Here is a 25,398-nt window from a genome sequence, read left to right as displayed (position 1 = left end):
CTGCACATGGAATTAAATCGCACATAAGTACACAAAATATGACTTTTCAAATCGTTATGGTTAGCTGTTGCATATACATGTAGTTCAAATTTGAATTACAGTCATTAAATGGCTAGAAAATCACTTAAATGTCTTAACAGGTCAAATGACCCTTGAAATTTTCCAAAATTTGACATGACAGTTGTATTACTACTACAAATTTTCTCGTACATTTAAAACACCATTCGTTGCCACTTTACTCCAAAATTCGTCTTTCACAGCTAATAAAAAATATCAACAACACCACACACAGTTTTTTGTAGGAACCGTTTGCGGTGAAAATTCCTGAGTCTATTTAAGTCTTCCTCCTTAAGCTTCGCCAACTCGTCTACTCCAATGCCGGCAACCCTTGAATCCACGAATCCCGATCCCCATTCCGGCAACCCCTTCTTGCAAAGATGACGTTGTGGAAACGCTTCGTGAAGACCCGTACGATGGCCGCGTCCTCCCCGAGCACCGCCGCCTGCGCCGAGAGCATGGCCGCCTACGCCGAGAGTGTCGCCGCATCTGCATAGAGCGCGGCCGCATCCACCGAGAGGGCGTCTGAGGCAACCGTCAGGGCAGCTGCAAACACCGAGAGCGCTCGAGCTGTCGTCCATGCCGCCGATGTCGCCCTGGCCTGGGTCGAGGCCATCCATGCTAAGATCGAGGACGCACACACCAAGATATTCCAGGCCACCTCAGAATCCAGCATGCAACCCACGTCCGAAAAGGTGGCGGTGTCCATGGAGCACCTGCTTCCTCATGAGATCGCCGAGCGGGAGCTAGAGAGGCAGTAGGCGGCGGAGATCAAGGAGCGTTGGGAGGAGGAGTTGCGCGTGGCCGAGGTCGAGGTAGAGAAGAGTCTGTCCATCGAGGAATCGGCGGTGGAGTGCCAACGCGAGCTCTGGCGCAGTCACTACTATGAGTACTACAACCTTGAGGGCGGCGCCGAGGACGAGGATGCGGTCAACTTCAGCAGGGGGGACGAGGAGTCCACCAACGGTGGCATGTCGCCAGGACAAGTCATCGACATCTCATTTGACATCGATGATGCACAGGCCGACGCGGCGTCAGATTTGTTAAAATTATGCATACTTAGGCTTTGTTTCTAATGCTGGTCTTTTGTTAGAGCAATGTTTATGTCAACTGGCTCTGTTTAATTACTAAAATTACGCGATTCGGTAAGTGTGGTCTGCGTGCTGTATGCTCTTTTATGTGCCCAAATTAGCAAGCGATCTTAAATTATGCAATGACGTACCCAGGAAAATTTCCACCAAAATTTCAATTATCAAACTCATCCCATGCACGTAAAGCAGAGGAAAATCGTTTGCAGTGCACATAATCGTTCAAAGTGAATGGTGTCCGGCGGCACCGCGCGGAAAGTTTCCCTCCACATTTTAAATTTTTTGTCCTACGCCGAAATATCTACCCCCGACCCCGTTCCCCACCCCCTTTTCCCCTGACCACAAGTCACATTTCCCCTGTTTCCTCCTTCCTTCGTTCCTTCCTTCCTAAGCTATAGCCGCTTCCTCGCTCTCGCCGTCTCACATCCTACCGCCGGGGTCGCCATGGTCTTCTTCAATGACCTCTCCGACGATGACTCCTTCACCACCCAGGTATGCCTCTCTTCTCTCTCTCGGGCTATGACTTGGAATGAAGTATTTTAATCCGGCGGTCGATTTGAGTCATTTATTCCTCTTGTAGCTCCCTAGGACCATCAGTTGCAATGAATGGAGCGCGGTGGCTGAAGATTCGTCTGCTCATTGTCACCATCAATCTCCATGCGTGAAGCTAGTTCCGTTTGAATCTGTGGACAGTGGGAGGAAGTATCTGGCATGTGCAGAGAAGGTTAGACCCTCTTTTGTTGCTAGAAATCATTTGTTAGATGTGATTCAGACACTGTCACGGTCCCAACCCATTCATACCACACCTTCAACTAAACGCATCCTAAGACAGTGTCACAGTTTATACCTAGTATCTAAAAATGTTGCCATTTCATCAGTAGTGCAATTAGAAAATTATTTGGCACCGCTTCGGCAGTTTGTGCAGCCAACTTTAGTCCACACATCTGAGCAGCCAAGCAGTAAAATACTAAATCTTTATGGCACGAAGGAACTGGGCATCGGAGCAACTAGGTGCTCCGGAGTCTGGGTCCCTGATTTTTTTTCCGCTGCATCAACTCGCCAGTGCAGAGCACTGGTGCGAGATGTAGCACCAGTTGTCTTTACACCGGTTTAGTGCTATTAGTTGTATGTTACTAAATTTGTGCATGTACACACCTATTAGTATCAATTTGCTGTCATCCAAACACTGTCGTTATGCTATTGCAGTTATATTTACGTTCCTTATAAAATATTCAATTTGTTATTTATAGTACATGAGTAAGAACTTGTAGCGTTGTTGTAGTTAATTATAGCTTCTGATGTTTCAGAATTTGGTTATTGTCTCAGTAGCAATTAATTCATTTACACATTGATCTTTTTGAGAAGATATGTCATAATTAACTTGTTTCTTCAGTTCTTCAAAATAAGTATTGGTGATTTTCTATGTTTCTATAAACCCATTTTCCCTACAATTGTTACTGATCTAGTTTTAAATATTATAGGATGAACGGAAGTGTTCTTACTTGGAGTGGGTTGATTAAGAGTGGCCACAGTCTTTGAAGATGTGCCTAGCAAAGCTCTGGAGCATGTATGAGGAAGAGAACAGGGGTAGGCTTAGAGAAAGTGTTGTCAATGCTGAAGAATATTTGAAGATGCGAGATAAAAAGAGGAAGGTGGAGAATGAGATCAGATTTTTTAAATCATACTTTGCTAAGATGGTGTTGGCGAAGGAGGAGGCACTTTCCCAGTTGGCCAGTGCAAAATAGGTTCTCACTGAACTGGAAGCGGAGATGGATAAGACGAGTCTGGATGATCTCGATTAGGGAAATGAATATATTGTTCTAATATTGTTCTTATGAAGCTGAACTAGCTATATGGTGTACTTTGTTGTTTTCAGGTAGTTATCGTACTGTGATGGTAAAATATATTGCATGATATGAAATTGGCAAACAGCTGTTCGATATGAAATGTGAATTTTCGTAATATTGAAATTATTAATTATAAACTAATAAACCTGCTAAATGGGTCATGGAACTTTGCAAACGGTTCTAACAATAAAAGCGTTTGTGATTAATAGCCCAATGCCACACAGTTTTTTCATCAAATCGTGTGTGATATAGTTGAATAAAAGCAAACGGTTAACCAAGGTAGAACGTGTGTGATAGTTACACCTATCACGTACGAGTCTATGTATAAAACTGTGTGTGATGTACATACGAACGGAAATGTTTTCCCTGAATTGACTGTGTGAGATGTACATACGAACGAAAACGTTTTCCCTGAATTGACTTTGTGGGATGTACATAAAAACGGAAAAGTATTCCTTGAATTGACTGTGTGGAATGTACATAACAAACAGAAACTTTTGTTTGAAATTAACTGTGTGGGATGTACATACGAACGAAAACGATTGGGTTTCAATGCCTTGCCCGACCGCACACAAGCTCATTTTGCCGAGCGTGTGTGCCAGGAGGGCCTATCCTTGACGATTTCTGGGTCATGTTGGAAAGGACCCCATATCGCCCACACTCACTTGACGACGGTTCCAAATGCCGTCGTGGAAAGGGGTTAAAATCCGTTTTTATAGCACCTCGCTGTATTAGTGTATGGTTGTACGTGGCTTTAAGAAAAAAAGAACATATATGGTTGTACGTGTTAGATCCAAAATTGACACACACTGTTATGTTGTATGTATCTATATACCTTTAAATATGAGCCGTTCTAATTAAAATCAAGAGAGCATAATTCTTTAGCTTATGTGGATTAACGTGGTGTTTCATTTGTCTTATGTTTTAATTATATAATTATATCCCTGAAAAATATAATTATATAATATATATATTTATTATTATTTCTATATATGCATGTGCATACGTTGGTCATGCATGAGTTGCTATCCTAGTCAAATCACATCCGGATTACAACGTGTGTTTCCTACTGCTATCCCAGTCTCAATACAACTGGATTGATTCATGTTTTTCGTGTGCATACCTTATGCTTATATGCATATAGCGTGAGAACATAGTAGTTTAATATTACATGTACATATATATTACAATGTTGTGTAACCTTTAAATCTCAGCCATTATTATTCTAATCGAACGGTGTAAAAATATTGGCATATATGGACGAATGTGATGTCTTATTTTTCTCTTGTTTTAAGTATATAATATATTAGATTGCTACTCTCTCTGTCCGGAATTACTTGTCGTCAAGACGAATAAAAATGAATGTATCTAGAACTAAAATACGTCTAGATACATCCATTTCTCCAACAAGTAATTACGGACGAAGTAAGTATGTTTTATAGTTTAATATATAAGTGTAATATTTAAATTTTGACAACCCGCAGTTTTTTCCTCTAACTCAAACATATGAGTTTAGTAATTTTCTCAAGATACCATAGTTTTATACTCCCCCTCTCCCAAAATTATTTTCTTAGATTTGTCTAAATATGGATGTATCTAGTTACGTTAGATACATCCGTATCTAAACAAATTTAAAACAAGAATTTTGGGACAGAGGGAGTATAATCAATGTGACCTGAGGCAACATGATTACACCAAAATTGTTAGTCCAAATATCATCTTCAAAACTGGTAGCCTAAAGCAACTAAATTGGGGATTGGTGGCCGATCAATATGCTATTTAAAGCAACAACACGTAATACGGTCACCTAACCATTAGAGTGTCAATTGGAAGTCACCCATGGAACTAATGGAATGTTTAGTTGGATGTGTCTTAAAAAAAGTAGTTGGTAAGTTTTATATCTGGAAATTGGTTTAAGGCTTCTGAAGAGCCCCATTTTGTTTATGCACTAAAACAGCTAGAAATGTCAACCTCAATTGGAAAAAGGTACAATATATGCATCTTTATTGATTCTAAATAGCTTGGATCTAATATGCATTGTCCAACATGACTTAGATCATGGTATATACTAGTGCTCATATATAATAAGAAAAAGACTAGAAATGGTATCAGAAATGAAGAAAGTGATCTAAGTCATGACAGAATTTCTAGAGTTGTTCTTTCTTTAACAAAGTAATGAATTGTTCGCACTAAATAGATTGTTCTTTCTTTTTCAATTCATGACAGAATTTCTAGGATATTTTTAGGATTACTTTGTTAATTATACTATTATAGAATATTACCATTGAAGTTACAATTCATTTTATTTGTTAGAAGTCTCGATTGTCTATCTATGGATGAGCAGCATTGTTGAAATATAATCATGCCAAGCTAGCGCGAACTATGTGGTGAGGCCAGATCATAATGCCACAAATTAATCATATGTGTAACATATATTTATATTTACACAAAAAACTTATATTTTTCAGAAATAAAACTGTATTATCAATTATATATATTCATGCACTGGAGTTATATAGCATTAGTATTTGCAGTGCGACTTTGTTTAGGTAAACAACATGACTCTTTTGCGTATTTTTATTAATTTTCAAATAAATGGTGTAGAAAAGAGTTCACAACAACTTAACAAAAAACCAAAGCTATACAAACTATACAAAAGGGGAAGAGAAAACTAAAGAAAGATGGTAGGAAAAAAAGAAATTTTATATTGTGACTAGTTTCGTTAGTTCGACTGCATGAGATGAATTTGCCAGAAGAGAGGTCACTTCACTAGTAGAAAAGGGGGCAAAGGTCCAGGACGGGTCAGCCCATTAGTCCCGGTTCAGTACAGAACCGGGACCAATGGGGGCATTGGATCCGGTTCGTGAGCCCAGGGGGGCGGCCGGGCCACGTGGGCCATTGGTCCCGGTTCGTTTGGACCTTTTGGTCCCGGTTGGTGGGATGAACTGGGACCAATGGGCCTCGCTCCTGGCCCATCACCATTGGTCCCGGTTGGTGGCTTCAACCGGGACCAAAGGCTCCCCTTTAGTCCCGGTTCATGCCACCAACCGGGACCAATGAGGTGCCTATATATACCCCCTCGCGTAAGAGCAGAGCACACTGCTCTGTTTTTTCTGGCCGAGGGGGAGAGGGCTTGGTGGTGCTCTAACTCACCTCCTATGCACACAAGGTGTTCAATGGAATGCCCGAGCCACACTACTTAAGCTTTCTCCTCTCCAAGCTCGACCTCCAAGCTCCATTTTCCTCAATATTTGTCTAGGTTTAGCGGTCCGTCACGCCCTGTCCCCGTCTTCACCGTCGTCGATCACCCGCGCCGAGCTCATCGCCGGCACCACCGTGGTGAGCCTCTTGTTCTTATCTTCTTTCTGAAAGGAAAAGAAATTCTTACTTGTATGTTTACATAGATACTTGTATTATTTTATTACTTTTATTATTTCATCTTATATAGTGCGATGGTTTTGGTATCCGCCCTCGTCGGCCCTCGCCCTGTCTATGATTCGGATGTGGTATATATATTATCTTTATAACTATTGGTTCATTTATTGTTTATGAAAATTATACCGACCAACATGACATAGATTTTATTTATCTAGGATGTATGTGAACCGGAAATTCCAACCGACCCTATTATCGAGAGGTTAAATTTAGTTGAAGAAGAAAACAATTTCTTGAAGGAAAAAAATTGAGGAGGAGAAGATGATATTGGAGTTGCATGTTGCGAATGTCGTCGATGATCACAAGATCAAGATGGATGCAATGCGCTTGAAGATTAGAAGGATTAGAAAATATGCCATTCATACCGAGGCTTGGTATCATTATGCCGTTGGATCAATTGTTACCTTGGTTGCGATTATGATCGCATTTGTTTTCGCATTGAAATGTTTTACATAGTTTCAATGTATGGTTTAATTAATTAGATGCTCTGGAGAGCTATATGTTGTTAGATGAGAACTATGTATGTACTTTGGTTTTAATGTGATGATGAACTTCTATTAATTTGGACACTTAATTATATATAATGCACGCAGATGAACCGACAATGGATGTACGGTGACAGACACACCTCCGAGTACATTAAGGGCATGCATGAGTTTCTCGATGCGGCTGAGGCGAACAAGCGGAATGGTTTTATGTGTTGTCCATGCACTGAATGTGGGAATACGATGTCTTACTCTAACCGGAAAATCCTTCACTCCCACCTGCTTTACAAGGGTTTCATGCCACACTATAATGGTTGGATGAGGCACGGAGAAACAGGGGTTATGATGGAAGACGGCGAAGAACAAGAGTATGATAACAACTATGTGCCCCCTGAATACGGTGATGCTGCAATGGGGGGAGCTGGTGAAGATCAAGAGGAACCAGACGATGTGGCCAATGATGCTGCAATGGGTGAAGCTGCTGAAGATCAAGAGGAACCAGATGATGTGCCCGATGATGATGTTCTCCGCCGGGTCATTGTCGATGCAAGGACGCAATGCGAAAGTCAAAAGGAGAAGCTGAAGTTCGATCGCATGTTAGAGGATCACAAAAAAGGGTTGTACCCCAATTGCGAAGATGGCAACACAAAGCTCGGTGCCGTACTGGAATTGCTGTAGTGGAAGGCAGAGAATGTTGTGCCTGACAAAGGATTTGAGAAGCTACTGAAAATATTGAAGAAGAAGCTTCCAAAGGATAACGAATTGTCCGACAGTACATACACAGCAAAGAAGGTCGTATGCCCTCTAGGATTGGAGGTGGAGAAGATACATGCATGCCCTAATGAATGCATCCTCTACCGCGGTGCATACAAGGATCTGAACGCATGCCCGGTATGCGGTGCATTGCGGTATAAGATCAGACGAGATGACCCTAGTGATGTTGATGGCGAGCCCCCCAGGAAGAGGGTTTCTGCGAAGGTGATGTGGTATGCTCCTATAATACCACGGTTGAAACGTTTGTTCAGAAACGGAGAGCATGCCAAGTTGATGCGATGGCACAGTGAGGACCGTAAGAAAGACGGGAAGTTGAGAGCACCCGCTGACGGGTCGCAGTGGAGAAAAATCGAGAGAAAGTACTGGGATGAGTTTGCAAAGGATCCAAGGAACGTATGGTTTGCTTTAAGCGTGGATGGCATTAATCCTTTTGGGGAGCAGAGCAGCAATCACAGCACCTGGCCCGTGACTCTATGTATGTATAACCTTCCTCCTTGGATGTGCATGAAGCGGAAGTTCATTATGATGCCAGTTCTCATCCAAGGCCCTAAGCAACCCGGCAACGACATTGATGTGTACCTAAGGCCAATAGTTGAAGAACTTTTACAGCTGTGGAATGGAAACGGTGTACGTACATGGGATGAGCACAGACAGGAGGAATTTAACCTAAAGGCGTTGCTGTTCGTGACCATCAACGATTGGCCCGCTCTCAGTAACCTTTCAGGACAGACAAACAAAGGATACCACGCATGCACGCACTGTTTAGATGACACTGAAAGTATATACCTGGACAAATGCAGGAAGAATGTGTACCTGGGCCATCGTCGATTTCTTCCGACCAACCATCAATGTTGAAAGAAAGGCAAGCATTTCAAAGGCGAGGCAGATCACCGGAAGAAGTCTGCCATGCGTACCGGTGATCACATACTTGCTATGGTCAATGATTTACACGTAATCTTTGGAAAGGGTCCCGGCGCACTAGCTGTTCCGAATGACGCTGAGGGACACGCACCCATGTGGAAGAAGAAATCTATATTTTGGGACCTACCCTACTGGAAAGACCTAGATGTCCGCTCTTCAATCGACGTGATGCACGTGACGAAGAACCTTTGCGTGAACCTGCTAGGCTTCTTGGGCGTGTATGGAAAGACAAAAGATACACCTGAGGCATGGGAGGAACTGCAACGTTTGCACGAAAAAGACGGCATGCCTCCGAAGCAGTATGAAGGTCCTGCCAGCTACGCTCTTACGAAAGAAGAGAAAGAAATATTCTTTGAATGCCTGCTCAGTATGAAGGTCCCGACTGGCTTCTTGTCGAATATAAAGGGGATAATAAATATGCCAGAGAAAAAGTTCCAGAACCTAAAGTCTCATGACTGCCACGTGATTATGACGCAACTGCTTCCGGTTGCATTGAGGGGGCTTCTACCGGAAAACGTCCGATTAGCCATTGTGAAGCTATGTGCATTCCTCAATGCAATCTCTCAGAAGGTGATCGATCCAGAAATCGTACCAAGGCTAAGGAGTGATGTGGCGCAATGTCTTGTCAGTTTCGAGCTGGTGTTCCCACCATCCTTCTTCAATATCATGACGCACGTCCTAGTTCATCTAGTCGACGAGATTGTCATTCTAGGCCCGTATTTCTACACAATATGTTCCCCTTTGAGAGGTTCATGGGAGTCCTAAAGAAATATGTCCGTAACCGCGCTAGGCCAGAAGGAAGCATCTCCATGGGCCATCAAACAGAGGATGTCATCGGGTTTTGTGTTGACTTCATTCCTGGCCTTAAGAAGATAGGTCTCCTTAAATCGCGGTATGAGGGGATACTGACTGGAAAAGTCACTCTTGGAAGTGACTCAATAATATGCAGGGATGGATATTCTTGGTCTCAAGCACACTACACAGTTCTACAGAACTCTACCTTGGTGACTCCGTATGTCGATGAACACAAGAGAATAGTCTGCGCTCCAAACACCCGGAGCAGTGCGACGACTGGATTACATGTGAACACATCAGGACTTTCAGCAGTTGGTTGGAAACACGTCTCAGAGGTGACAACACTGTTTGTGATGAGCTGTACTTGTTGTCTAGGAGACCATCTTTGACTGTATTGACTTACAAAGTATACGAGATAAATGGGAATACATTTTACACGATCGCCCAAGATCAAAAGAGCACCAACCAAAACAGCGGTGTTCGCTTTGATGCAGCAACCGAGAGGGGAAAGGACACATATTATGGTTACATAGTGGACATATGGGAACTTGACTACGGACATGATTTTAAGGTCCCTTTGTTTAAGTGCAAATGAGTCAATCTGTCAGAAGGCGGGGTACAGGTAGACCCACAGTACGGAATGACAACAGTGGATCCGAAAAATCTTGGGTACACTGACGAACCGTTCGTCCTAGCCAATGATGTGGCACAGGTTATCTATGTGAAGGACATGTCTACCAAACCGAGAAAAAGAAAAGATAAGGAAGCGAATACATCATACGATGAGCCAAAGCGCCACATAGTTCTTTCAGGAAAAAGGGACATCCTGGGAGTGGAGGGCAAGACAGACATGTCTGAAGATTATGAAAAGTTTCATGAAATTCCTCCCTTCAATGTCAAGGCTGACCCAAGCATCCTAATAAACGATGAAGATTATCCATGGTTACAGCGCAATAAGCAAATGACACAAGCAAAGAAAAAGTGAAGACTTTCTCCCGCAACGATTATGGTGATACCATGCCAACTTTGTAACACACGAGTATGCTATGCCAACTTTTTCAGAGTTCATTTGAAAACTATGAATTTAGATCGAATTTTCTCTAGAGGTGCATCTATGTTCATTTTTTTAGTAAATTTAATCACAAACTTGTGATTCACACAAATTTCAAAGAATTCAAATTTTAACTATTCAAATTTGGAAACTAATGGCACTAACAGAAAGTTTATATTTTTTCTAAAACTAATGGCACTAACAGAAAGTTTATAATTTTGCTGACCTAAAAGCAAAAAGAATTAAAAAATAAAGCAAAAAACAAAAGAAAATAAATAATACAGAAAACAAAACAAAAAAAAACTGGAAAAAAATTAAAAATAGCAACAATGAGTATTTTGTTGTAAGTAGAAACAAAATAAAATAAATAAATCAACCAAAAAAGAAAAAAAACTAAAAAAGTGTTTTCAAATTTGAAAACTAATGGAACTAACAGAAAGTTTATAATTTTTCTAAAACTAAAAGCAAAAAGAATTAAAAAATAAAGCAAAAAACAAAAGAAAATAAATAATGCAGAAAACAAAACCAAAAAAACTGGAAAAAAATAGGGCTCGCCCCTGGCCCATGACCATTAGTCCCGGTTTGTGCCACAAACCGGGACTAAAAGGTTGGTCCTCGTTGCACTCAGAGTTTAATTCCACCTCGCCAACCGAAGGGCGCCCACACCGGTTTATAATCCCGTCCCTCTCTGCCTTGTTGAGCTCCTCTCATAATGAATTTCTCTCAAATTCATAGAAATTGATTATGAATTTAGGTTGAATTTTCTCTATAGGTGCATCTATGTTCATTTTTTTAGTAAAGTTAATCACAAACTTGTGATTCACACAAATTTGAAAAAATTCAAATTTAAACTATTCAAATTTTAAAACTAATGGCACTAACAAAAAGTTCATAATTTTTGTGACCTAAAAGAAAAAAGAAATCACTAAAAAACTATAAATATTTAGTTCTAAGTAGAAATGAAAAAATAAATAGAAAAAAAGAAAAAAATGCCTATAATATTTGTTATGACTAACTAAAATTACCAAATTGAGTATAATGATAAAACACAGTAATATTAAATAGCAGGAAAAAGAATGACTCAAAAATCAATTTTTATAGTAAAGTTATTCATAAACTAGTGATTCACACAAATTTTAAAAAATTCAAATTTAAACTATTCAAATTTTAAAACTAATGGCGCTAACAGAAAGTTTATAATTTTTGTGACCTAAAAGAAAAAAGAAATCACTAAAAAACTATAAGTATTTAGTTCTAAGTAGAAATGAAAAAATAAATAGCAAAAAAATGCCACCTACTGGGCCAGCACGGCCTGAATACGACTAGAAACCCAACCATGGGCCAGGATTCAGCCCCGCAGCAGGCCCAGTAGGCCCACAAGCATTGCAGTGTCCCATTAGGCCCGTAAGCCTGTAGTTCAGAGGAGTTCAAAAGGGAACACAGAGCAGGGCTTATAAACAGGTGCGGGAGCTCTTCAGCTAGCGAGGTGGGACTAAAAATCCCACCGCACCGCACCGCGGCGCAGGCCATTGGTCCCGGTTAGACGCACGAACCGGGACCATAGGGGGGCATTCGTACCGGTTCGTGGCACAAACCGGTATGAATGCCTACCTATGGTCCCGGTTCGTGCGACGAACCGGGACCAATGGCCTCTGCTTCCCGCCCTTTGGGCTGCCGAAATGAGACCTTTGGTCCCGGTTGGTAGCACGAACCGGGACCATAGGTGGCATTGGTACCGGTTCGTGCCACGAACCGAGACCAATGCTTCATGTATATATACCCACCACTTAGCAGTTTCAGTTTACATCGCCCATTTCCCCCCGACGCCGCTGAGCTCATCGCCGCCAGGCTGCCTCGCCGTCGCCGCCCACGCCGTTGCCCCTGCCCTGCCCCCGAGCCCACGCCGACGACGTTCGCCGCCCACGCCGTTGCCGTCCGCCGCCCCCGAGCGCGCCCTACCTCGCCCTCGTCGCCGAGCATGCCCCGCCGTCGCCCTCGCCGACCCCGAGCCCGTCCTCGTCGCCGTCGCCCCCGACGCCGGCCGCCCGCGTCTCCTCCCCGATCCCACCGGGAGAGGTAGCTACCGCCCCATCCTCCCCCTTCCTTCCTTCCCCTTGCAAAATATTGATATGATGAATTTGATATGATGAATGAGGGGGGTCATGTGTATGTATGTATGTGTGTATGTATATGTAAATATTGATATGATGAAATTTTTGTTCATATATATTGTAGATGTATGTATGATGAATTTTGATATTTTTTGTTCATATATAATGTAGATGTCTATGTATGTATGGAATGATATCGATGGATGTATGTATATAGAACATTCGTAGAAAATATGACGAATCCGATATGACCAATGTCCCCCTCCGGTTCACTCAGGAACACTAACTCTCTCGAAGAAAAAAATGTTATCGGGGAGAAAAAAAGTTCTAGGATCGTCAAGGGGTCGAGGGTCGCCGAGGGGTCGAGGGTCGAGAGGAGGTCGAGGGTCGCCGAGGGGTCGAGGGTCGAGAGGGGGTCGACGGTCGCCGAGGGGTCGAGGGTCGAGAGGGGGTCTAGGGTCGCCGAGGGGTCGAGGGTCGTCGAACATGAGAGGAAGAAGAGGATAAAAAAGAAGAGGAAGAAGAAAATAAGAGAGCAAAAGAAAGAATAGAGGAGAGGAAAGAGAGGAGAAGAAAGAATAGAGGAGAGGAGTTCCTCTCCTCTATTCTTTCTTCTCCTCTTTCTTTCCTTCTTCTTCCTCTTTTTTTATCAGGAACGAGGGTCGTCGAGGGTCGCCGAGCGGTAGAGGAAACCCTAAATAGCAAGTATCGTCAGTGTGAGATACATGTGGCCGTCGGTGTCAGACACTACATCCACGTCCCACAAGTGACGCGGGCGTCGACGCCCACGTCACTTGTGGGACGTAGATGTAGTGTTCAACGCCGACGCCACACGTATATATGTTCTCTGTGCATATATATATAGGGTCGCGCTATTCGTCACCCTGCATGAGGAATAGTTATTCTTCACCCCCCTCTATTTTACCATCAATGCACTGTAATTTTACGTTCCGTCAGTTTTGTCTTATTTCGGACGCAAAAAGAGACCGTAAGAAAATATATAATCGCCGTAAAAAATATTTTATTTTATGTAAAATTACAAATGTAAAAACATAGTCTAAAATACACATAAACTGTAAATTTTCTTGTCTTATGACCTATATTTTTATTTTCTTATGTCAAATTTTACGTAGCAAATCAATAAGAATGTAACTATTTGAATTCCAAACGTAATTTAATTATAAAATGATCGTAAGATTACCTCGGGTGAGGAATAATTTATTCTGCACCCTGGGTGATGAATAGTAACACTATATATATATATATATATATGCAAAAGATAGATTATCAGGGAGGGGGTATATCGACCCCCCCCCTCGTGTTGAAGTTATCGGGAGGGGGGGTCGATATACCCCCTCCCCGATAATATTATTTTCCCATGTACGTATGTTGTGCCGATATAAACTCCCGATAACCTCAACACGTGGGGGGGTCGATATACGCCCTCCCGATAACTTCAACACGTGGGGGGGGGGGTCGATATACCCCCTTCCCGATAATATTATTTTCCCATGTACGTATGTCGTCGTTGTCGATATACCCCAAACCCTTGAAGCGTTGTCGAGGCCAGGCCAAACCCTAGAGAAGCAGCGTCGAAGCCACTAATTAATATTAGTTCTACGTTTGCCACTAATATATCCATTTGTCATGTTTGAATAATAATTGCCATGTTGTAAATATTTGTAGAAACTATGGACACCGCCGGAGACGAAGTACAAGAAGAGTTGTTGGGGGACATAATCGCACGAGGAAGTGATGCCGTCTGCTCGTTGTTTCTCAACGACACCGATGGTCTGGAAGCAGCTGGCTATGATTATGATGGCTCCGGTGACCCAATGCCGGTGCAAGAAGGAGACCGTGAGGACGGCTCCGGTGACCCAATGCCGGTGCAAGAAGGAGACCGTGATGACGGCTTCGGTGACCCAACCGAGTCCGGCCAGGTATATATATTAGTTAAGCCTGTGCTGACTAGCTAATTGATGCATTCATTGTTTTGGTATGTACACATATTAATTAAGTCTTTGTTCTTTTTTCTAGCCCTCCGGATCGAGCACAACTTTGGTAAAGAGACGAGGCCCGAAGAAAAAGTTGAGCTCGGATGAAAGGTTTGAGATCATAGCAATTGCGCCTGACGGCCAACCGATTGAACCCATCCGGACAAAGAACGCATTTGTTGCTCATTGTGGGGTTCTGGTTAGGGACAAGATCCCGATCAACATCCAGCAATGGTTAAAGACGGCTACAGAAGACCTTGAGGTGTCTTATGTCAATGATATGTAGAAAAATGATCTTTTGACTGAGCTGAAGTCAAATTTCACCCTACCGCCAGAGGATGATCCGGAGAAGCCAGTTAAAGAGCAATTAATCAAGTCTTTTGCTCTTAAGAGGATGGCAGACCTATTCAGGAGGTGGAAGAAAGAGCTGAATAAGTTTGTCGATAAAAAAGAGACACCAGAATTCAAGGGCAGATATGAGAAGATCAGAGATCACTGGCCCACATTTGTGGCCCACAAGACATCGGAAAAGAGTAAGAAGATTTCGGCGACAAACAAGCAAAATACTGCGAAGAAGAAGCATCACCATCGCACGGGGTCAGGTGGCTACCTTGTAGCCCGGCCTAAGTGGGCCAAGACTGAGAATGATCTGGTTGATAACGGGATCGAACCAGAGACAATTAACTGGCCAGACTGTTGTCGGACTTGGTTCTTCAGGGCTAGCGGAACCTTGGACCCTGTATCAGGGAAGTGCATTTGGACGGACGAGCAAATGGAAATACCAGTCAAGAGGCTTAAGCACTATATCGAAGCAGCGCAGCAAGGGACGTTTGTTCCAGACAGAGAGAACGACGAGCTCACAATGGCCCTCGGGAATCCTGAGCACCCTGGACGGACACGAGGCATGCCAGACTCCATTCTGTGGAAGGCTGGGTTTCCGGACGCAGGCGGTTACAAATTCCACGAGAGGAGAAAGAAAGTGGAGCAGACCCAACTGCAGGCATTGCATGCTAGGGTACAAGCGATAGAGGAACGAGAAGCAAATCGCAGCAAACGAACTGCCGAAGCTTCCCCCGAAGCTACCCCGCCATCTCAGCGGAGAAGCAGCGTGGCTTCCACCGAGCTACTTCAGTCGGAGCATGTCTTGACGGCTCCTGCCAGTTATCCCGTGGATGCTATCACAGAGTCTCAAAATTGCCACCTTATGACGCAATGGATTAATATGAAGGTCAAGGCGGCTGTTGGCTCTGTTTTTCCTACTGAACCCGGCGCAACTTTTCACTGCCGGCCGATTCCATAAGGATATGCTACGGTGATGGTGGATGAAATAACGGAGGGATTTGAGCACTTCCAGCTTGACCATCCTACCGGTGAAGGGGAGACTCGGCCGGGTTCTGCTCTGAAGACTCCATGCCTATGGCGGAAGGAGCTCATCAACCTTCCGAACTGGATGCCTCTGCCTCCTCCTCCTCCTCCGGCGAGTCAGGGCACTCCGCCTCCTCCACCGCCTCCTCCTCCGACGAGTGACGATTAGGGCACTCGACCAGCTCCTTCTCCGGCGCGTGGCGGCACTCCGCCTCCTTCTCCGCCTGCGCCGGCGTGCCCGAGCAGCCAGCCTCCTCCTTCTCCGCCTCGTCGGCAAGGGCGGAAGAGACCCGCCGCCGCTCTGGCTGCTCCGGCACGTCGTAGTCCTTCTCCTCCGCCTCGTAAGCAAGTAAAGAAGACAGCCGCTCCGTCTGCTCTGCCGGCGTCTAGCAGTACAGCCAGAGGCAGGAGGACATACAGATTTGGTCCTTCTCTGAAGACTCCAGAGAAGTTACCACACGAGAGGACCCCGGAGGAGAACGCCGAGATCGCGCGAGAAGAAGTGAGGAACTTCTTTGAAGGGGTGAAAGCAAAGAAACATCCACCTCCGGAGGAGAAGGTAGATCCGGTGAAAGCGAAGCGCACTCTGGCTGCCGTGACAAAACCACCTAAGTCTCCGCCGAAAGGCAACTACGAGAGCATTATTGGAAATGCATTTGCTGAAGCGGAGCGGTCGGGAAGTACTGTCAGTGATCAAAGGATAAAAGAACGACGAGCTGGGAAACAAATTGCCTAGCTCGGCGAACAAGCGAAGCAATCGTGCCCCCCACTCAAGGTGCCTAGCGACATCGTCGCTAATGATCCGAGGATGGTGCCCGGTTATAGCAATCTTGGAGATTACCTCCCCGACGATGTACATTATGATTTCTTGGAGGTGCAGATACAAAGATACGAGTACGGGAAGCCTTTCGTCAAAGATGAAAGATCTCTATCAACGATGATGCGAAGATTGCATGATTGGTACTTGAAAATCTGCAGAGAGTCTGGGGGGAGGAATACTTTGTATGTGAGAGTTAAAAAGGAGCATGACCTTGTTGGAATTGAACTATTGCATGTTCCATTTGAGGAGTTCTTTCAGTTTTTCAATCAATTGGCCCTCGATAAAGCAACGGTCACCTGCTACTGTCTGTAAGTAGTATTACTTCTGTCATTAAGTCTCTCTATATAGCACAGCTCTTTCATTGCATGTATTTATAATTATCCTCACTATATTATGCAGATTGAAGATCGTCGAATTGAAGAAAAGACAAGTCGGTAATATTGGGTTCATTAACACAAATCTCATAGATGCAACTGAGGTTAAATTTCATGCCGCAGATACCGAGGCCAACTTGCTACGATCGTTGGTAATATATGAAAACAAAGATATAATACTCTTTCCTTACAACTTCAAGTGAGTGTTACTGTCTTGTGCATATTCGGTTTCCCTTATATATTAGTCAAGGTTATAGTAATGTAATTGATGAGTTATGCATGCGTGCGCAGGTTCCACTATATTCTCCTAGAGATTAAGCTTGAGCAGGGAGTAGTAACTGTCTTGGACTCTAAACGAAAAGATCCCCAGGAGTATGCGGACATGACTCAAATGCTCGAGAAGTAAGTTAAATCGATCATTATCAACCATATCAGAAACTTTGTTCATTTCTGATATCAAGTAATTGTTTTCTTTGTCTGGCAGGGTTTGAAGAAAATTCACCAAAAAAGCTCTGGGACTGCCAAAGAAACTGGAATTTAGACACCCGAAAGTAAGTACTATATTAGCATGTTCCGCGCATCTCCTAGTGATTCAAGCGCTAGTTTCATCAATATCATTTGGCATTCTTGCTTATCAGTTTGATTGACCTCTATTTCTTGTAAAGTGGTCGTGGTAGGAACAAGGGAATGATTTCTATGGATACTACGTTTGCGAGTCCATCCGCCACACGACCTGTGAGCGGGGCTACTCTGACGAACAATATGAAGTGCGTAAATAACAATATTCACAATTTTATTTTATTACCATCATTTGTGTTGAGTTTCATTCATTCATATATATATGTATTGACCCCCTTCTTCAAATTAGATGTTTCGAATGCGGGATGAACTCCTAGCACCAGCTCGCATGCGGGCAATTCAAGAGGAATTGGCGGCACTCTTTCTTGACCACGTGATCGCTGAAGACGGAGAATACTATGTGGACCATGCGTCCGTATGTTAGGAGATTATATTTGTAAGAGATAATTATTGTATATATGTAGCCGGTAATGTCGGGTAGATATACGAGAAATTGTTGTTCGACCAATCTCTTGGAGAAGGAGAGGTGGTCGATATCACTTCTCTCTGTATGCATATATGTTCATGACGATCTTCTGCTTCCTTCGTTTGCTTACTAGCTAGCTAGCGTGTCTAGTCCTCTCTATATGTATGTATAGTACGTAGGGTCGACCAAGAACGGACATAAGAGAGGACACTTCTCTCTATTAATTAGCTAGCTAACACAATATATGAAACACCTAAATTAACCCCCCAACCCCCCCCCCCTTTCAAAAACAAAAAAACAAAAGCCCCAGCCACAGAAATGCTGACGCGTGGATGTCTATTGGTCCCGGTTGGTGCCACCAACCGGGACCAAAGGCCCTCCTGCCTGGGCTCCGCGCACAGACCACGTGGAGGCCCATCTGTCCCGGTTCTGGACTGAACCGGGACTAAAAGGACAGGACATTAGTAACGACCCTTTAGTCCCGGTTCAGGAACCGGGACAAAAGATCCTTATGAACCGAGACAATAGGCCCGTTTTCTACTAGTGCTTACAAAGCATCGTAGAATGACCATACTATTCTCTTACTCGACTTATTATCTAAAGTGAAAGGGAAACACCAACCAAGCGAGACAAAGAACCAGCCCGATTGCCGAAATGGTAGACCAGTGAAGAGCACATTTAACAAAAATGAAAATTTTCTCCAGCAACAATTAAGAGGAAACTATATTTATACAACATATGCTTAACTAGGATCCTTCTAGTGATGTCACCGAGCATCTATATGCAAGAGTCGTCTCGATCCAATACCACATCCGTCTCTTAACTGTGACTTAGAATGTTGCACATGATGCATCGGTGGATGCTAATGGAAAACCAAAGAAGAGAAGAACTAGTTTTTTGTATGCTGCATATACTCCCGGCTTCTGTATCAATAGATGCATACAACCATTTTTATTTATTATTCAACAAATGTCAAACAAAAACATATATCAAGCCATCTGAAACCATCACTCACACCTACAAAATTTGATAGTATGAAGTGCTCTCACTCCTCATATGTAAAACCGGTGTCGTCTCCTATCCATCCATCTAACGTATCGAAACCAATAGCCGATGCAGTAAACCTAAAGCGTACACCACATGCACACGTTTTAGAAGCCGTCATCATCATCGGACCGCTGACCCATCTTCATAAGAGAGATCTGCATCATCATTGTCAGTCCGTCCATCCGTCGACGCCACCATGGCGCCCAACGGTACCACCGCCATGCGCTCGTCCATCCAGACGCGAAAATTCTGGAGGATCTGTCGTTCATAGCACCTGCCGACCAGGCATGACACAAAGTAGCACCAATAGGCTAGGCATGACTTGACATCTCCGCCGAAACTCCATGCAAGGTGAAGCCGCTCCACCTTCTGCCTCTGTCTTCCAGCGCTGCTCCACAAATGATGCTCCCAAGAGAGAAACGACACAACAGTACCGCCATCGTCTGATCTAGAAGACCATATCCTCGGGTTTCCCCCGGAGCAGCACAAGTGGGTCGACAGAAGTTACACGACGATGCCTTCATCAAGGTAACGGCACAGAACAACGCCATTGCCTGCCATCAGCTCGGTTTTCACCGACAACTCTGTCTTCCCGACTCGCAGCCGGGAGTAGATGACGGATCTCGAGATCTGACCATCCAGCCTCAGGCCGACCAGCTCCGACGGAGGAGATGGCCACCACCGCCGAATGTGCCAGCCAGATCAGATCTGACCAGAGGCGTCGCTGAACAGTCCACCAGGCCCTCCACGCCGCCGCCGCCGACCGTAGCTACCGCCCTTCCCGGCACAGTGACGCGTCGCGCTTGCAGCCGCCGCCCGAGGCAGGGCAGGCCACCACGCCGTCGCCTACCGCAGCCATCGCCGCCACGCCGCATAGATTGGATCAGCCGCGCCACCACGTGTTTAGGGGCCCCACACCACCCCTAAGACGCTGGAGAGAGGGAGTCCACCGCCGCCGCGGCCGGCCTCCGGGCTTAGCCCGGCGGCGTCCTCCGACGGCAGCGGAGGAAGGGGAAGAGGGAGATCGCGTCCCCAATGGCAAGGGTTTGGGCGCCGCCCGAGTCGCCCTAGCGGGGGACGACCCAGGTGATGAAGCCATGTACTTAGGGTAGGGGCACGGGCCTGTCCAAAGAGCCCTACCCTGGGACATCCCTAGGAGAAGTCACCTTTCAATCGACTTGAAGGTATCCCACTCGACGGGTTCAAGACACTCGACCATGAAGCCAACCACTTGACTGCCAGGAGACCTCAAGTCACTCCGCAGGTGAACGGTCGGCTATTAAGTAGTCTTTATGGCCATTATCACACTTTATTAGGGGCGTTACCAGTAACGCCCAACCTTAAATGTACCTTAAACCCTGCACTACTGAGGGCAGGAGGGGGCCGGCGAACTCTATATAAGCCACCCCCCTCCTCAGTATGAAGGGTTCGCACCTCTGTTATTCACACGCCAGTAATCCAATCGACTGCCTCCGGGCACCGAGACGTAGGGCTGTTACTTCCTCCGCGAAGGGCCTGAACTCGTACATCTTGGTGTGTTTACAACTTCCCAATAGCTGAGATCTAGCCTCTCCATACATACCGCCCTACATCACTGTCAGAGCTAGAACCACGACAGTTGGCGCCCACCGTGGGGCAGGAATCTTAGCGCCTGATTGGAGAAGTTGCGATTTTTCTGATCCCTTTGATCATGGTTTCGTGCGGAGTTTTGGTGGAGGGCCGCGAGATCCGCCTCGGCGCGCTCACGTTCATCGCCGACGACTCCGCCTGGCTTCAGGAGGCGCCACTCGACATCGACGCGCTCCCTGTCCGCGGCGCGACGCATTTCCGCGCATGCGTTCGTGGCGTCCTCCTGCGGCAGCCGTCGACCCAGTATCGGTCGGCCCCCGTATCGTCTCCTCGCTCTGTCTCCCACCGGCGCAAGCGCTCTGGTCGGTCGAGACTTCAGAGGTGGGTGAGGCATGTTGTGGCTCGCCAGTCGGCCGCCCCGCAAGTCGCGGCAATCGAGCCCGACGAATCTCTCTGCGGCCTGTTCGACCTGTCGACTGGCTCCGCGGAAACCGCATCCGAGTGCGACAGCAGCGACCCAGCGGCTGAGATTCTGGCGGTCGATGGAACGCACAGTCCTCCCGGTTTCCCTCGCGCTGATGGAGGCGCGGGTGGGGGCGACCTATCGCATCCCCACGATGAGTATCTCCCCGAACCTCTCACGTCATTACAGCGAGAGGAGCTTCGCCGCCGGAACATGGACGCACTCCCCACTCCTATCGTCGAAGAGACCCCCGAGGCCCGGGCCTTGGAGGACGCGTGCTTGGCTAATTTGGCCGAGCACACTCGAATGGAGAATCTCCAGCAAGCACTCGACGAGCAAGCGCGTCAGCGGGCTCCCGAGTCTAGTCGACGCCAGCTCTTCCGCCGACGCAGGTATACCGAACCCCAGTTCAGAATTTGGCCGCCGCGGCCCGTATAGCAGAATCGATTCAGCCCTCCCAGTCGGAGGCTGGCAGGGGCTTGTTACAGATCAGAGCGTTGCTCCGGGCGGCGGGAAACCAGAATTCCGTTGTTTCTCAGTCGCGGAATAGGATCCACAGTCGATCCGTTGCAACAGATACAGTCCAGTCGGCTCACAGCCCGAGGTCGCCCCCGAGGCGTGAGGGACGTGGTGACCGGCATGATCAGTACAGGAGGAACGAGCAGTATGATCACCGATCCGATTGTGATGATCGACGTCGAGTGCCAACCCCTCCCCCGAGGAGTGGGTCATATGCGCCTCGACATCGAGATGACAGACGCCCTCATAGCGTTGGGCAGAGGATTCTAGTCGACCCCAGGGACCCAGGCTTTGACGCGAGATCTGTCCTCGTTCAAGGTTTGGTTGACAGGAACAGGGCTCATCGGGAAGGCCAGAACAGGGATGCGCCCGCCAGCAGCAGAGTACGCGTTTCAGGGCCAGAGTGTTTCAGTCGAGCCATCAGGGCCGCAGTGATTCCTCCCAACTTTCGGTTGGCGACTGGAGTCAGCAAGTTCACCGGTGAGTCTAAGCCTGACACTTGGCTCGAAGATTACCGAGTGGCTATACAGATTGGCGGTGGCAATGATGAGGTGGCCATGAAGCATTTGCCTCTCCTGTTAGAGGGCTCGGCCAGAGCGTGGCTGAATCAGTTAGCACCCAGCAGCATCTACACTTGGGAGGATCTCTCTCGAGTGTTTGTCACAACCTTTGAGGGAACATGAAAGCGACCCGTAGGCCTTACAGAATTGCGGTCTTGCGTGCAGAAGCCGAGTGAAACTCTGAGGGATTACATTCAGAGGTGGATCACTTTGCATCACACAGTTGAGAACGTACCGGATCACCAAGCAGTTTGTGCCTTTAAAGAAGGCGTCAAGAACAGAGAGTTGAACCTGAAGTTCGGTCGGACCGGAGAAATGTCCCTGAATCGGATGATGGAAATTGCCACCAAATACGCTAACGGAGAAGATGAAGATCGACTCCGGAGTGGCAAGCAGAAAGCAGTCGCCCAGGAAACCGGAGGCAATTCCAGTCGGAAGCAGAAGCGGAAGGCCGAGCCAGCCGCCCCTGGGGAGGCCCTGGCCGTAACCCAGGGAAATTTCAAGGGAAAACCCAAAGGCCCCTGGAAGCCCAAGAAAGTAAAGGATCAAGATGGAAATGATGTTTTGGATCTGCCATGTCACATCCACACCAAGAAAGATGAAGAGGGTAATTTTATTTACCCAAAGCATACCACTCGACAGTGCCGGCTCCTGATCCAGCAGTTTCAGGGCAAACAGCCCAAAGATAAGGAAAAAGAGTCGGACAGAGTTGAGGACAAGGAGGATAGCGACGATGGATACCCCCAAATCAATTCCACCCTGATGATTTTTGCTGATGTCGAAAGCAAGAGTCGACTGAAAGTCATTAACCGTGAGGTGAATATGGTTGCTCCGGCAACACCCAGTTATCTGAAGTGGTCCCAGACTGCCATCACATTCGACCAGTCCGATCACCCTACGCACATTGCCACCCCTGGGAGGCAAGCTTTGGTGGTCGACCTAGTTGTCGAAGGCACTCGACTGACCAAAGTCCTGATGGATGGTGGTAGTGGCCTGAACATATTGTATGCCGAAACATTGAAAGGGATGGGCATTGCGATGTCCAGGATCAGCGCCAGCAACATGAGCTTCCATGGAGTCATTCCTGGAAAGAAAGCCGAGTCACTCGGCCAGATTGCTCTCGACATGGTTTTCGGTGATTCAAAGAATTACCGCAAGGAAAAGTTGACGTTTGAGGTTGTGGAATTCCAAAGTGCTTATCATGCTATTCTGGGCCGGCCAGCTTATGCACGCTTCATGGCTCGACCGTGCTACGTGTATCTCAAGTTGAAGATGCCCGGCCCCAGAGGTGTGATCACCGTTACCGGCAATCGGAAGAAAGCAGAGGAGTGTTTTCAGAAAGGATCGAAGATTGCTGACGCTCAGATGGCAGTTGTTGAGCTACAAGAGTACCAGAAGACTGCTGACCCGAGTGAATTGCTACGAGCCAAGAAGCCTGCTTCAGAATCTGCTTTTCAGTCGTCCAGTGAAACTAAGACAGCTCACATTCACCCGACCGACCCCGACGCTGCTCTGACTCACATCTCAACAATGCTCGACTCCAAATAGGAAGAAGCGCTCATCCAGTTCCTCCGTGAGAACTGGGACGTCTTCGCATGGAAGCCTTCTGACATGCCTGGAGTTCCCAGGGGGCTGGCTGAGCACCGTCTACGAGTCGACCCGAAGTTCAAGCCCGTGAAAGAACATCTTCGACGGTCCGCCGTCCAGAAGAGGAAAGCTATTGGCGAGGAGGTGGCTCGGCTCTTAGCAGCAGAGTTCATCTGAGAGATTTACCACTCCGAGTGGCTCGCCAATGTTGTCATGGTCCCCAAGAAGGACAAGTCACTTCGCATGTGCATTGACTTTAAACACATCAATCGGGCCTGCCCGAAAGATCATTTCCCTCTCCCCCGCATCGACCAGGTAGTGGACTCGACCGCGGGGTGTGAGCGTTTGTCTTTCCTAGATGCTTATTCAGGGTACCATCAGATCCGTCTGTATGGACCCGACGAGATCAAAACGGCTTTCATCACCCCATTTGGGTGCTTCTGTTATGTCACCATGCCCTTCGGCCTCAAGAATGCTGGAGCCACGTTCATGAGGATGATTCAGAAGTGTTTGTTCACTCAGATCAGTCGGAACGTAGAAGCATACATGGATGATATTGTGGTTAAGTCACGGAAAGGTTCCGACCTACTGATTGACCTTGCTGAAACCTTTGCTAACCTCAGGGGATACGATATCAAGCTCAATCCATCAAAGTGCACATTCGGAGTTCCAGGTGGGAAGTTACTCGGTTTTCTCGTTTCCGAACGAGGAATCGATGCCAATCCTGAGAAAGTTGGCACCATACTCCGGATGAAGAAGCTCACAGGTTGCTTGGCCGCTCTAAGTCGATTCATTTCTCGTCTCGGTGAAAAGGCATTGCCTCTCTACCGACTGATGAAGAAGTCTGACAAGTTCGAGTGGACTCCAGAAGCTGACGCAGCGTTTGCAGAGCTCAAAGCTCTGCTCTCCACCCAGCCGGTGCTTGCTGCCCAATCAGTAAAGAGCCTCTGCTGCTGTACATTGCGGCCACGGGACAAGTTGTCAGTACAGTACTCACGGTCGAGCGGGAAGAAGAAGGAAAAGCCTTCAGAGTTCAGCGCCCAGTATATTATGTGTCTGAAGTTTTGACCCCTTCGAAGCAAAGATATCCCCATTACCAGAAGCTTGTATATGGGATCTACATGACCACGAAGAAGGTTGCACACTACTTCTCTGACCATTCCATTACAGTCGTCAGCGACGCTCCACTATCAGAGATTTTGCACAACAGAGATGCAACTGGTCGAGTGGCTAAGTGGGCGATTGAACTCCTTCCCCTAGATATCAAGTTTGAAGAAAAGAAGGCTATCAAGTCCCGAGCAATTGCAGATTTCGTCGCCGAGTGGATTGAACAGCAACTTCCGACTCAAGTTCACTCGGAGCACTGGACCATGTTCTTCGATGGATCTAAGATGCTGAATGGTTCCGGTGCTGGGGTAGTATTGGTCTCCCCCCGAGGAGATAAGCTCAGATATGTTCTCCAGATTCACTTCGATTCCTCCAACAATGAAG

The 25,398-nt window shown here is 46.3% G+C and overlaps 1 protein-coding gene across 1 annotated transcript in view; it reads right to left on the bottom strand.

Moving 5' to 3' along the window:
- Positions 1-523: 523 nt before the first annotated feature.
- The window catches only part of LOC147986497 (uncharacterized), a 31,019-nt gene continuing 6,144 nt past the window's right edge, over positions 524-25,398 (bottom strand). The window contains exon 3 of the mRNA XM_087542030.1: positions 524-678. Coding sequence (XP_087398156.1) covers positions 524-678 — 155 coding nt within the window. The remainder of the gene's footprint in view (positions 679-25,398) is intronic.

This window comes from Triticum urartu, chromosome 2A (genome assembly GCF_056163025.1).
Source record: "Triticum urartu cultivar PI428250 chromosome 2A, HENAU_Tu73, whole genome shotgun sequence".
Taxonomy (NCBI): domain Eukaryota; kingdom Viridiplantae; phylum Streptophyta; class Magnoliopsida; order Poales; family Poaceae; genus Triticum; species Triticum urartu.
Note: the sequence above shows the minus strand (reverse complement) of the source record. Positions and strands in the feature narration are given on the sequence as shown.